The sequence below is a fragment of the Emys orbicularis genome, chromosome 25 (assembly GCF_028017835.1).
Source record: "Emys orbicularis isolate rEmyOrb1 chromosome 25, rEmyOrb1.hap1, whole genome shotgun sequence".
Taxonomy (NCBI): Eukaryota; Metazoa; Chordata; order Testudines; family Emydidae; genus Emys; species Emys orbicularis.
The window spans coordinates 11,602,069-11,616,827 of record NC_088707.1 but is presented as its reverse complement, the minus strand read 5'-3'; the positions used below and the strand labels follow the sequence as shown (position 1 = coordinate 11,616,827).

At 46.9% G+C, this 14,759-nt stretch overlaps 1 protein-coding gene across 2 annotated transcripts in view; it reads right to left on the bottom strand.

Moving 5' to 3' along the window:
• The window catches only part of LOC135894522 (acid-sensing ion channel 2), a 1,171,365-nt gene that overhangs the window by 196,696 nt on the left and 959,910 nt on the right, over window positions 1-14,759 (bottom strand). For both annotated transcript variants that reach the window (XM_065422633.1, XM_065422634.1), the window contains exon 2: window positions 11,151-11,301. In XM_065422633.1, the coding sequence (XP_065278705.1) occupies window positions 11,151-11,301 (151 nt within the window). The remainder of the gene's footprint in view (window positions 1-11,150; window positions 11,302-14,759) is intronic.

Here is a 14,759-nt window from a genome sequence, read left to right as displayed (position 1 = left end):
CTTGTGGCCGGAATTGTTGTGTTTAATATTTTCATAGGACAGTCTAGTTCAAAATTAAATAGAACAGTTAAGTCAAAAAAAAAAAGCAGATACTTGTTTTATTCAACTTGGAATACAAAGTGTTTGGATAAATCAGGAAAATGTGATATATTAAAGTCTAATACATTTGCTTAAGTAAGAAAAAGAAACTTCATTGGCCAGATCTTTTAATTGAAAAAAAAAATTGTTGTTAAAATTTGCATACCAACAGTCTTTGGAAGCAAGGACATGAAAGGTTAACTCACTCCCTATATTGCACATGGGATCCTTCTGACTACCTCAGATTTCTAGCCAGAGGGCTGGGGAGGGAGGAAAGCTATTGGACATCAAAGGTTGTACTGAGTGGACTCCTCAAAACTGGGTGTGCTTGTCCTGGTTTGTTGCTCCATAGCTCTGTAATAAAGAGGTAATACTACTGAAAGGGTATACATGGCATACATTGAATAATAAGACTAATGTACTGTATAATGGCAATGTGTATGTGTTCATTGTTGAGAAAAGGTGTATGAGTGAAAAGTAAAAGTTTCCTTTGTAGGTTAAAAAAGCCAAGAAGGGGAGAAGAAAAAAACAAACAAAACGGGAATTAAGTGGGGGGAAAAAAATAGCTAGCAAGCTCAGTCCAAAGATAAGACGCTGGCCCCATTCAAGGACACTGCTACAGCTAAGAATTGGCTGACAACCAAGAAAAGGGGGGGCTTGAATGTGCCCAAGCAGCTGTAAAAAAATCTGCAAAATACTGCCAGGCATTAATGAAATGTGTTAGGTTTTTTCTCACAGGTAAAGAAGTGCTATCCAAAGACCCTAGCAGCCCTGCCATTCATTGAAACCAGAAGACTGAGTCTATGTAAAGTCCATCAATGAAAGACTGCTTTGGCTCCATGCTGGAAAGGCCCTTTCCAAGTCCTGTTAACCACCAACACCGCTGTGAAGTGCCAAGGACTGCCTGCCTGGACCCATGCTTCTCACTGTAAAAAGACCCCTCCACCTCGGGAGGGCTCTCTGACTGATAAGCCTATTTCTCCTTCTAGCTCTGCTGTGCCTCCTGGACAGCAGGGAAAAAGGACAAGGTGAAGTGCTAGTAACCTCTCCCTTGTATAATGCTAAACCACGACTGTTTCAGGAAAAAAGAAGAAGAAACACTCGCTCCATTGAAACCACCAAAGTCCAGGAATTCCTGACTACAAAAGACATTAAGAACTGACCCTGATGAAGAAACAAAGAATTATACACTGGCAGGAAAAAACTTGTGGGACCCATGCTTGGGAATGTGGTATTGATTGGATTTTGGGGTTTATTCTACAGGCTGCGCCCTGTGTTTTGGATAAGTCCTTTAGCATGTATTGCCCTCCCTAATTGGATTTTAAATGACAAGTACCAAAGGCACCTTGTTGCCACTGCCCCTGCCATCTCCTCCGTTACACTATTGTTGAGTCTGAACTTTTGATGAGCTTAAACTTAACCCAGACTTGATGTCTCTGTCTGAAAGTTTTAATCAAAGCTCTGACCTGCTAACTACTCATGACACCCCCCTCCTCTTAAGTAGCAATCTCCCCTTTTGTCTTTTTAAGTTTACATTTTAACCTGTTTTATCCTGTAGAATCTTGATTGATTATGCATGACCATTATGATCTGTTAATCACTTTGTTTACTTCTGTGTATAAATATTGATGCTCACCCCTAATAAACTCGCCACACTTACTCCGAAGCCTTTTAAGCTAAGGATAGTGTGAGCCCGTTGATCAACGAATTGGTGTCTGGTCTCTGACAGATTATGAGCCCCATACCAACTCCGCACGAACTCGGGTGCTGGAGAGGTGAGTAAGGACTTGCTTTTTACCTAACACTATTACCCCTGTAACACATCCAAATACAAACAATGCCATATATTTAATAAAACCAATGGCCAAGGCCTTCACACTTTAGTGATTTATTTAAATATTGTTTAGAAAAAGAAATTATTTGTAAGGTTCAGAATATCCCATATAAGCGAACAATTGAATGGAAAACAAGTGGATCAGTGGAGATAAAAGTATATGATATCACTACCAGTGAACCCCAAGAATTTGTAATTGCAATTAATGGGTTCTATTAATTAATGGGCAAATGCAATTAATGGGCAAAGTAGATATGATGGCTGTTCCTGGAATTTGCACTGTGTTAAATGAGAGAGGCCCTTATTGTTATTTGGTCACCCAATTAGTGAACAATTAAACGAATACCCAAAATGTTTGTTTTGCCACTGAAAATTTTACCTGCATAGAAATTATTCCAGTGACTAATAATGTGACCTGTATCTTATTGTAATACACCCCTTCTTATGCCATTAATATCAATGCCTCCCAGAAGTACATAAAGGTGTTTAACCAACAGATGTGGTACAGTACTACACCTAAGAGAGCTGTATTAGGATATCAATGGATTGTGATTAACACTACATTAGGGACTGTTAAATTTTTATTGCCCTTATCCAGTTTCCAAATCACCTCTACATACCCAAATTGTTCAAGGGTGTGTGTGTGTGTGTGCCATTAAATTAGCACAACAAAGGGCTTGGGTTATTTCCTCTAGAAAAAAGAGAGACTTGACCGAATCTCTATGGGATGGAGCCAATAGTGTAGCTGTAATTTGGAATATCCATAAAAACCAACAGCATGCAGAAAAATTGGGCCAATTAGAAAAGGCCTCAGGGCTTATTACAGGGGCACAACTAACCCAGGTGCAAGCCGGGGTAGGTGAGTTACATATCATTTCCGCCCTTGGTTCCTTAACCCAGAAACTTCTAGCAGAGATGGTCTGGAACATCACTGGTGCTGGGGAGGCATTGCAGTGGAACACGGCATGTTCAGAGATCCAGGATTTTCTAAATAATCAGTTAGCGGCCATTCGGAGTGACCTCGAGCACCAGGCCTGGCCCACTGCCCTCACAGACACCTCAGGAGTACCATCTAATCTGTGGCCATGAAAACATACCTGGAGGTTTTCAGGGTGGAAGTGTGTACAGTCCCAATGCTCCTTCCAAGCGTATGGACCAGTTAAAGGGGTATGGGCACCCACTTACCGAGTCCTGCCTGGTCCATGAACGGGATGCATCTGGGACTGGGTTATTCACTGAGACATATGGGAAATAAAACCACCTGGTTTACCTAGCCAATTTATAGTCGGTGCCCCTGAAATAACACCCAATATTTGGATTGGATTGGGAAATCAATGGACACTCTGGCCATTAAAACCCCCACAGCTCCAATGTATATGTAAACTCAAGCCAGGAAAAGTTGTCACTGTCCATAACAATGTTTGTTGGGAAGGTAAGGGACTGGGAACCTTCCTGACAGGAGTCATAATCTTCCAGGCTAATAACAGCTGTGTATTTGTTAAGGCCCATATTGTACACAACGCCCATTTTAACCTCACTATAACTGCAGGCAACCATGTTATTTATTGGCCTTTGAATAAAAAAATTTGCAATCAACTCTCAGGTATAAAATGCCCTTTAACTGGACAACCCTGGTACCAGACCGTTTCCAAAATCTGCTTTCATTGATACCTAAGGTCCAAAAAAATTTCTGATTTATAGGGACAAATTCATATCCTTAAAAATGTATATCAGATAGAAAAAGGTGCCTTTCAGACAGCCTATAGGCTGTCTTCTTTGTGTATTAGTTGAAATTTGCTGTGTGCGGTAACCAAAATTATATGCAAACCCCATCGTATTGTTATATTGAGTGGGCTAACAATTGTGGTAATGTTGCTTGGTTTGGGATTGTGCCTTTGTTGTTGCTGTGCATATAATTTTTTGCTAGGCAAGGGAACAAGTGGCATTAATGATTGTTAATAAAATTTTTGATAAAAGTTGGGATGAGAAAAGAAAAAAAAAAAGAAAAGAAATCAATGGGCTCATAAATGTTAAAGTTTAGGCCAAAGGTGGCGCTAGAGAAGCACCAAAGGGGGGAATTGTGGAGGAAAAATAGTCTAAGGCCTAAACTTTGGTCAAGTGAACTGTATGTAGGGTCAGATAAACTGTATGTGTGGCCTGGAGGAAGGAGAAAACGGGGGGGGGGGGGAGGGGGAGTAAAACTAGAAGGGTAGACACAAATCATAAAAGCAGAACTAACTGTAGACATTATAAAAGTAGAATTAACCTTTGTAACAGATTAGGATTAATATAGGGTTACCATACGTCCTCTTTTTCCCGGACATGTCCGGCTTTTCGGCACTCAAACCCCCGTCCAGGGGGAATTGCCAAAAAGCCGAACATGTCCGGGAAAATGGCGGCTCTGCTCCTCCCCTGACTCTTCGGCTCTGTTTAAGAGCCGAGCTGCCCGAGCGCTATGGGCTTCAGGCAGCCCCCTTGCCTCCGGACCCCAGCCGCCGGCCGGGCACTTCCCCTCCCGGGCTCCGGCGGCGCAGGGTCCGGAGGTATGGGGGCTGCCCGAAGCCGGTAGCGCTCGGGCAGCCCGGCTCTTAAACAGAGCCGAAGAGTCAGGGGAGGAGCAGAGCCTCCAGCCGCGGCGGCTCTGCTCCTCCCCGACTCTTCGGCTCTGTTTAAGAGCCGAGCGCTACGGGCTTTGGGCAGCTCCCATACCTCCGGACCCTGCGCCGCCGGAGCAGCCCCCATGTAGAATTAGAATTAACCTTTGGCTGTTTAAGAGCCGAGCGCTTGGGCTTCGGGCAGCCCCCATGCCTCCGGATCCTGCGCCCCCAGCCGGGCACTTCCCCGCCCGGGCTCCGGCGGCGCAGGGTCCGGAGGCACGGGGGCTGCCCGAAGCCAGTAGCGCTCGGGCAGCCCGGCTCTTAAACAGAGCCGAAGAGTCAGCGGAGGAGCAGAGCCTCCACGGCTCTGCTCCTCCCCTGACTCTTCGGCTCTGTTTAAGAGCCGGGCATGGGGGCTGCCCGAAGCCGGTAGCGCTCGGGCAGCCCGGCTCTTAAAGAGAGAGCCGGGCTGCCCGAGCGCTACCGGCTTCGGGCAGCCCCCATGCCTCCGGACCCTGCGCCGCCGGAGCCCGGGAGGGGAAGTGCCCGGCTGGGGGCGCAGGATCCGGAGGCATGGGGGCTGCCCGAAGCCCAAGCGCTACCGGCTTCACGGTTTGCCGGGCAGCCTCCAGACCCTGCGCCCCCGGCTGGGCGCTTCCCCTCCCGGGCTCCAGCTGCGCTGGGCAAGCGCCGGCCGGGGGCTGCCCGGCAAACCGTGAAGCCGGTAGCGCTCCAGCAGCCCTTTCCCCGTGGCTGGGAGTGGGAGGGAGGAGGGGGCGGAGTTAGGGCGGGGAAGGGGCGGGGCTGGGGCGGGGCTGGGGGTGGGGAAATGGGCGGGGCCAGGGCCCGTGGAGGGTCCTCTTTTTTTATTTAATAGATATGGTAACCCTAATTAATAGATGTCAGGTGACAGAGCAAGAAACCGCAAAGGGCAAAACTAAGAAAAAACAGGAAAACTTGTTTTGCTTTATTCCTTATATGAATGTAAAACTTTAAGGAAGTATATGTAATTTTTGTGGTTTTATCCTATATAATCTCTCGCATTTTATCTGTCGGGGGGGTTCGGCTGCCTTGGCTGACTTCCCCATGCATGCATGTTTAATTAATCAATAAAGGAGCCTCAGGCTGTCTGATCCAAAATCAACCGTGTGGTAAATTTTCCACAACAGGCTGAAGAACGCGCCATTGCGTCCTCACTGCTCTACCTAGCCAGCGAGCTTCCTCGGATACGTCTACACCAGCTGCACATCCCAACCTGGCTGCTGCACCTGTGAACAGCAGCCTTGAGTCTTAAGCTTGCTGGGGAGGCGAGACAGACCCATGGCAGGGGTCGGAAAAAAGAGGGGCAACGGGGTACGGAAGCCAATGAGACCCCTCCCTTCCCCAGGAAGCCATGCCCACGTCGCTTTCAGACCCTTCCCTCAGGCCACGGTTAGTTAATTCAAACACACCCTAGAGCTGTCCCCCCGGCCAAAGCAGGCTGCAGGGGCCCAGAGGGCACCTCCCTCTGCCTCTCCAGAGCAGGGACACCCCCCTTCCTTTAAAGCCCAACAGATGGGAAGGCAGACAGCCCAAGTGCTGTGAGAGCCGCAGGGATCAGCGCACAGGCAAGGTGTCCCAGTCCCAGAAGGGTTTCTCTGGAGTTTTGAGGTGTTTTTTTCTCAGCTGGAAAGGGTACTGATCTCTCCATTGGCCAGGTCTTGCTCACAAAGCCCCCGGAAATCGAGGGGGTGGCACCGCTGGAAACATCTCAATCTGCTGGCAAGGGGGAAGTACAATACACACCTGCCCCCTTACCCCCTTCTCCGCTGTCCTGCCCCCCGACCTCCTTCCATTCACTTTGCTTTCCAGTTAGCTGATCTCCTAACTAACCCCCCACCCTCTCCCAGACTCCCCAAAATAAAAAACAACCATGGAACTAACATGCCATCTGCTGCCACCACCACTTTGTTCACTCTGATGGCGTCTTCTACTCCTTCCCCCATCCTGTGTCCATCTGGTCTATTTAGAGCATAGGCAGGGACTGTCTACTGCTATGTGTTTGCACAGCAACTAACACAACCCTTCTTGGTTGTCTTTATGCACTACCGTACTACTACTACTACTAACAACAGACAAGAATAATAACCCAAGCATCGGGAGCGGCAAAGAATCAAGCTTCTTTATGGGGTTTTAAGTTCATTACTACGTTCTGCGTGTATTGAAGGTCAATGGCAAAGCTCTCCGTAAGAAAAAGGAAAGCTTTCCTGGGTCCCACTATGCAGAGTTGATTTAATTCCAAATACATTTACATTTTAATGCAACTGCTTGGAAATCATCAACTTCTTCAATTACCTGCTGAGATCCAAGTTCAGTGTTTCCATGGGAACAGCAACTGTTGATCACCATGATTTATATTTATATCTTGGTAGTGTCCAGAGGGCCCAATCAGGCCTCATTGTATCAGGTACTGTACAAATACATAGGAAGGTGTGGTCCCTGGTTGATGTACAGAAGCCTGGATTTTAAGTGGTTCAAAGAGGGTAAATATTATCAAAGTTAATTTCCACTTCTAAACACTTCCTGGTACCTTTATTTGCACTGCCTGCGGGACCTTACTTTACCAGTAGCTCCTCCATGGAGAATGGAGCCTTATCTCCAGTAGGAGTTTACAAGCCTTCTGGAGGTAAACACGCACCTTTTGGGCAGTGAATTCCGACCCTGCAATGCTACTAAACCAGTGGTACAGGCCAGAGTCAGGCCTGATGTACAAACTGTTTAGAAAGTCAGAGCAAAAAGACTAATGGGAATGTGATGTGTTTAAGCCACAAGAACTGGGCCTTTATGGCTCTTGGTGAGGCCCCGGGGGTACGTCTACACTATGATAAAACACCCGCAGCACTGACTTTCAGAGCCTGGGTCAGGCGATGGGTTTGCGGGGCTCGGGCTGCGGGGCTATCCAATTGCAGTGTAGATGTTCAGGCTCGGCCCTAATGTCTACACTGCGAATGGATAGTCTTGCATCCCAAGGCCGAGTCTGCTGATCCGGGCCAGCTGTGGCCAGGTAGTGTAGAGATACTCAGGTTGTCTTAGCAACAAGCTGAAAGAGTCTAGACACTGAAAGAAGTGCAGAGTTGCCAACCACGAGTGCTCAAACGTCATGAGTTGGGCCTCAAAAAATCATTACTTTTTAAAAACTAATACATTTGGGGTGAGTTGTATTTGTTTTCAGAGCCTTTAGATCACACTTGGGTCACATTTTCAAGCTTTTCTCTGCAACCAGGAAGGCTAGAAACTTACTTTTTTTAAAATGAAATTTTGGATTCTCACCTAATCCCAGGATTCCAGGAGGTGGGGCTTTAACAAACACACCAAACATTGGGAGACTCGCAATAAAACCACAAGAGTTGGCAACAGTTGTGGAATAACTCGATCTGAGTTTCCAGTGGGTAATGTTAATAGGATGAGGCTGCTGTCCCTTTCTGGACATGGCATATGTGTGTGTGTGTGTGTGTGTGGTGTCACTTGGCAACTTGCTCAAACTCAGCTTGTGGACTGAATAGCTGAAAAAATAATGAGCTTCACCAACATGGCTACTGCTGCCATCCCCTGCCACCTCCATTATCCTCATCCCGAATGAATTCTGGGGCAGAGACAGTGCACCAGCTCCCATCACAACCTCCACTGGGTTGAGCTGGATCGTGAACAACACCTAGGACGGAAACATTACATTCCTTCGATCAACCCTTGTTCCTCATCTTCCCTATCCTTTTTCTGCCTTCTGTCTAATAAGAGCCCAGCTTAGCCAGCCAAGGTAAACCCATCTTTTCTAACACCGCTGTCATGAAAAAAAAGAAAAGAAAAGAAAGAAAGCTCTAAAGAATGCTTCTAGCCCAAATGGGCAAAATCTCAGCGTGGCTAATAGAGCTTGTGCTCTGCCCGTATTTTGCCTGTAAGTGACAAAGCATTAGAGACAGAAGTCACATTTTTCTTTCCATTTTCTTTTGTGTCTACATCCGTTTTGTTTTGTCTTTGAAAGAAACAGGGTGGGACTTTAATGCCAACAACCTAAAAGTGATCATATAAAATGACTCTGTCTTGTTCCCCCACCAACAGTTCACACTGTCTTTTAATACCATGTAAAGACTGAGATGCAGGTCTTGTCTCTTAAAAGAGTCTAGAAGACTAGCGTGAACAAGGGAAACTGTTTACATCAAAAGCTGCCTTAACTTTTTAAGTTTCAAATGCTGTAATCGCTTCTCTTCCTTCTGTGTGTTTAACAAAAGGTTAACAAGTCTTTGATGGTGGTTGTTACAATAGGAACTGCTGGGGATAACTTAACGGGAATCCTGGAATCAGATTCAGCACCCCCTACCCATTAATACAACACTGCACTGCAAGTTGAGAAGCACATGGAAATGCTCTGTGGTAGGTATAACAAACAACTGCTGGGGGAAAAGAACCATGACATTATAACTTTGGAAGGACTTGGAAAAGAAACCAATTTTTCAAACACATTTCAAACACCCTCTGCACTAGGGTGACCAGATTTGGGGGTCTTTTTCTCATATAGGCTCCTATTACCCCCCACCCCCTGTCCCGATTTTTCACACTTGCTGTCTGGTCACCCTACTCTGCACCAAGTGTAAACTCAGACTCTAATTACGGAGACCCTTCCTCGTTAAAATATACAGCATAACACATGCTGATCTGTATCCACTGCACAGGTGAAGGAAGAAGCATCCACGAAGAAGAGATGCTAAAGTCAGCAGATTTACTCTTCAGAACTGGCTTCCAAATTGGCTGTGTTTCTATATAGGTTTTTATACCACGCTCATCACCTTAGTATCTGAGTACTAAGGAGGAGTACTGGGAGGAGTGGTAGATACGCTGGAGGGTAGAAATATGATACGGAGGGACCTAGACAAATTAGAGGATTGGGCCAAAAGAAACCTGATGAGGTTCAACAAGGACAAGTGCAGAATCCTGCACTTAGGACGGAAGAATCCCATTCACTGTTACAGACTAGGGACCAAATGGCTAGGTAGCAGTTCTGCAGGAAAGGACCTAGGGGTCACAGTGGACGAGAAGCTGGATATGAGTCAACAGTGTGCCCTTGTTGCCAAGAAGGCTAATGGCATTTTGGGCTGTATAAGTAGGGGCATTGCCAGCAGATCGAGGGACGTGATCTCGTTCCCCTCTATTTGACATTGGTGAGGCCTCATCTGGAGTACTGTGTCCAGTTTTGGGCCCCATGCTACAAGAAGGATGTGGAAAAATTGGAAAGAGTCCAGAGGAGGGCATCAAAAATGATTAGGGGGCTGGAGCACATGACTTACGAGGAGAGGCTGAGGGAACTGGGATTGCTTAGTCTTCAGAAGAGAAGAATGAGGGGGGATTTGATAACTGCTTTCAACTACCTGAAAGGGGGTTACAAAGAGGATGAATCTAGACTGTTCTCAGTGGTACCAGATGACAGAACAAGGAGTAATGGTCTCAAGTTGCAGTGGGGGAGGTTTAGGTTGGATATTAGGAAAAACTTTTTCACTAGGATGGTGGTGAAGCACTGGAATGGGTTCCCTAGGGAGGTGGTGGAATCTCCTTCCTTGGAGGTTTTTAAGATCAGGCTTGACAAAGCCCTGGCTGGGATGATTTATTTGGGAATTGGTCCTGCTTTGAGCAGGGGGTTGGACTAGATGACCTCCTGAGGTCCCTTCCAACCCTGATATTCTATGATTCTATGATTCATAGAACATTCTATGATACCTTCCCGTAGTGGATTAAGCCACATGACTACACATTTGTCACCTGTTTTGTTCTCTCATCCTCTCCCCAGAGGGAGAAGCATGTAGAGTGGCGTGTCTTGTTTTGAGAGAGAGAGAGAGAGAGAGAGAAAGAGAGAGAGAGAGAGTGTGTGTGTGTGTCTTTAATATACATGTTGCTATGGGTTTATGTTAGAGACAGCAGGTCAAAAAATGTGCCTGGCACTTCTAGTGGTGGAATGTGATGAGGTTTGGGATGATCCTTAGTTCTTGGATGGTCTTAGCCTACAATCTCAGATCACCAAATTAAGGCTGGAGAGAGTGCTGCCCTGGATTTGTATAGTACTCGAATCGCACAGCACTGTGAGGCTTAGCCCAATAAGTCAGCGACATGATACCCAGAATTTTTAAAAGAATGTGAGTGTGGGGACCACCTGGAGGATCCATCAGGAAGGTGACATGAATTCACAGCCAGCTCTTCCCCTTGTCAAGATGTCTAATTTAGATTCTGAAATCCCACTGTAGTCACCCGGAACATGATGCAGAGGTCAAACACATGGGCTGGCTTTGAAAGGTAGCTGTGGCTACGGGGTAATGGAGCAGCTTGGAGACAACCAAGCAGGTGGGGAATGCTTCCAGGATGGCAGCCTCATCTTCATCAAGAAGCACTTCACTCACTTGTGTCCTTGAGTTTGAGGTGGTCAAGCTAACTTTGAAACTTGACCTGCTTTTGCAAAGGCTGGAAGTTCCCTGCAGAGCTCAAGAACTTTTAAGTTTAAGGAGAACCGGCTTCCGGTAATGAAGGGGATCCCATGGAACATGTCAAAACAACTACAGCATGTTTGCAACCAAGGCACGCCCTCAGATAGAGAGAGAAAAAAAGTTAATGTTGGGTCTTACCTGTTTCTCCCCATATTGGTAAATATTCATCCTGTTGTATGTCCAGCATGATCTCCAATCCATTGCCCGTCCCACCTTTGACTGTGGTAAGCAGGGGCCGCCCTTCTTCTCCTGAGTTAAACATGTAACATTTCCCATATTTTGTAAACACCTTCAAGAGAGAGAGAAAAGAGAGAGCTCCATGTAACACACCTCTTCCCAACCCGACCGCGGCTGCGGAGACATGACAAATGTAAGTGCGGCAGAGCTCCAGAGGAAACATCTGAAGCCAGATCTAATCTGGTTTAATAATTTAGTATATTAAGTGTGTTCCTCTTTACAGGAAAAAAAACGGAGTAGGGTGAGAACAAACAGCGTTTTAAAGGAATGAATGAATGTTTTTGGAAATAGTTCCTCTGACTCGCACCGTGTTAGCTCTCTAAGAATCCGATATACACGTTGAACTATAACGCAAGTCCCGTTTCATCCAAGACGTCACAGCAGCACAGCCAGATGCTGCTGGGCTTTCACGACTGCACATTTAGAGCTGGACCCTCTCGTCCCTAAGCTCAAAAGAAAACAAATGTCCATGTTGGAACCCAGTTTACTCCAAGGGGACTCGGGTGGATCTAGCTGCCAGCCTCCCCCGATCCTACTGCCTGTGAAATACGTGCTTTCATTTAAGATGCTTCTTGTTGTTTCTTTCCATCTCCCCTCCCCCCTCCCATGACTCAACAATAAAAGACCTTCAAAGGCAGACACGCTACTGCTGGAGAGTGGAGAATTTGGCAGGCTAGACTAATTCTTTTTGAAGGCAAAGACAAGTGTTTTGCATACAACAGTTGGAGGTTCTGCATATGACAGTTGTTTCTTGACCCTGAGCCACCTTTCTACTGGATTTTTATTCAACCAGGATTCATTCAAGCTAAGCCAAACATCGCGTACCTGGGAATTGTTCATACACAGAGCTCCTTTCCCAATGAACACAATAGAATTAAAGCGCTGCTGTCTCAACACACTCGATAGCGACACAAAGATGTAATATACTTTTTAATCCTATCATTTAAGGCCACAGCAATAACAAGAGGACAACTTCCTCCATTAACAGGAAGTTTTCAAGATTTCCCCCATCTTTGTTTAATCCAGGGGTCTCAGACATGTGGCCCACGGGCCGCATGTGGCCCGCAGAGTTATTTCCTGCGGCCCGCCATAGGCGCCAACTCCATGGGTAATCCAGGGCTGGAGCACCCACGGGAAAAAATTAGTGGGTGCTCTGCGCCCACCGGCAGCCAAGCTCCCCTCCCCCTCCGCCTCTGAGCATGCCGCATCCCAATTCCTCTGCCTACCCTCTATCTTGCCACTTCCCTATTCAGCAGCAGCAAATTGTATAGGGTTAGGGTATAGCCTTCTTCCAAAACTCATAATCGTACACCTGACTGTCCTGCAAATTGGTCTCTTTAAGATCTTTGACCACACCGTTGGTCATCTTACATCCATGATCATTGCAAGGGTCATCCTACCAATATAACTCTCAGGTCTCTGCTGGTAGCCTACCCTCTCTCAACACATCTTCAATTAGGGCAACCTGCATTGGGCCCCTCACAATTTCATTTGGTTCGCTATCACTGAGTGTCCAACCATTTGACCCTCTCAACATCTTCATTCCCATGGTGGAGAGCATACTGATTTCTTTTTTTGTGGCTGGCCTAGTCTCTGTCCCATAAATTACAACGGGTCAAGTTATGGGGGGAGGGATAGCTCAGTGGTTTGAGCATTGGCCTGCTAAACCCAGGGTTGTGAGCTCAATCCTTAAGGGGGCCATTTAGGGAGCTGGGGCAAAAATCTCTCTGGGGATTGGTCCTGCTTTGAGCAGGGGGTTGGACTAGATGACCTCCTGAGGTCCCTTCCAACCCTGCTAGTCTATGATTCTACAGTTTTGTACACTCCACCGTTTAACTTTATCGACAATTTTTTATTGTTAGCTCCCACAACCTGCACCAATGGGTTTGGTACAATGCGGGGCATCACTCAGGAGGGCACCACTGTCAACAACCATTGATCCTAGGTATTTACATTCATTCTTCTAAGCTCTCTACCTGTGATATCCTTTATGGTGGCTCCTCTTCTTTCAGTTGACATAGCCTCAGTCGTACCAACATTCACGCCGAGTCCTGCCTGCTCAAAACTGTGTTGCCACTGTTCAGAGTTGGTTTGCAGAGTCCCACAGTCTTCTGTACATATCACTAAGTCATCAGCAAACATGGTATTTCAAGGCAGTTACCTTTGTATATTCTCCTTTATCACATCCAAGACAACCACAAACAAAAGAAGGGGCTCAACGCTGACCCCTGGTGCAGGCCAATGTTTACTGCAAATTCTTTAACCAAATGAGCACCAAAGTGAAGCTAGGTAGTTTTTTAGGGCTTTTTATATGGGATGGAGTTTCCCATACCCCCTGGTGGCTTGAACATTTTAAGGGTAAAACTTCCAGCCAGAATACGTGTTTATAATACACTGGATCTACACATTAGGTTCCAGAGCAGCGCTACCCGTCCCGAGCTGCATTGCTGGGAATACTCATCCCGACAGCATTAACTGCCCCGTGAAATGGAAGAAGAATTCAACCCCCTCTCTCTGTCCCCTGCAATAAAGGGAACAGAAGGGAAGGTCTATAAATGGCTGTCAGCAATGGGGAACAGTCCTTTGGGTGGGACCTGGGCAGCTATCCCTGACAGATGATCCCCGCACAGCATTCCAGAGGATGGTAAGGCACTCTCACAGTTACCCACAGCCCAGGCCCTGCCAATACACCTCTGGAAGGAGGAAGGGATTGCTCCCCAGCTGCAGATGTTGTCAATGGCTCAACCCTAAACACACATGCAAGAATAAGCATATTCAGCATCTAACTCCTCCACGTAGCCAGATAGAGTCCTTGTCATAGCCTGGTAATGTGCCTCGTGGGACAGAGAATTTCACCTGTATAATACTCTGCACACACACAACACACACACACACGCACGCACACACCCACCCACCACCACCACCGATTTAACCTAAACGTCTCTGTCTGAATCTCCAAGCACGCCCATGTGTTTCCTGCGGCTGTCCAGCTGAACTAGACCCATAACCAAGTCACTGATCCCCGTTAAAGTCCTTCCTGCACCCCAAACAGAACCCCACTCCCCCTTCCCTTCCCCAAACGGTGCGGAGTTCCGTTCCACAGCTGCCGACAGCTGCTGCACAGGTGCAGTGATCCTGGCTGATGGGACACAGAGACTCTTGCCCTCCTAAGGAACGGGCGGTCGATGCTTCTGGCTGGAGTAGCAAAAGCCGGCAGAAAACTTAAATCTCAAGGCAGGGAAACTAGATAGTTCAAAACGTGCAAGACCAGGTGGTCTAGCAAAGCACCGTGTCTCAAAAGAAACAGGGAAGAAGACTCCTTTCCACCTCAAAGGACCAAGGATGGGATGCGAGCTGCCATTAGACGCACTCTTTGTAGTCACTGACCACATCCCATGCTGTACTCACAGGGCAAGCACTGGCAGGGAATGTCCCCAGAACCTGGGGTGAGTTTCAAACCAGGGTGAATGGAGGGAAGACAGCTCCTCAACCCACCTCCCTCTCCAAGAA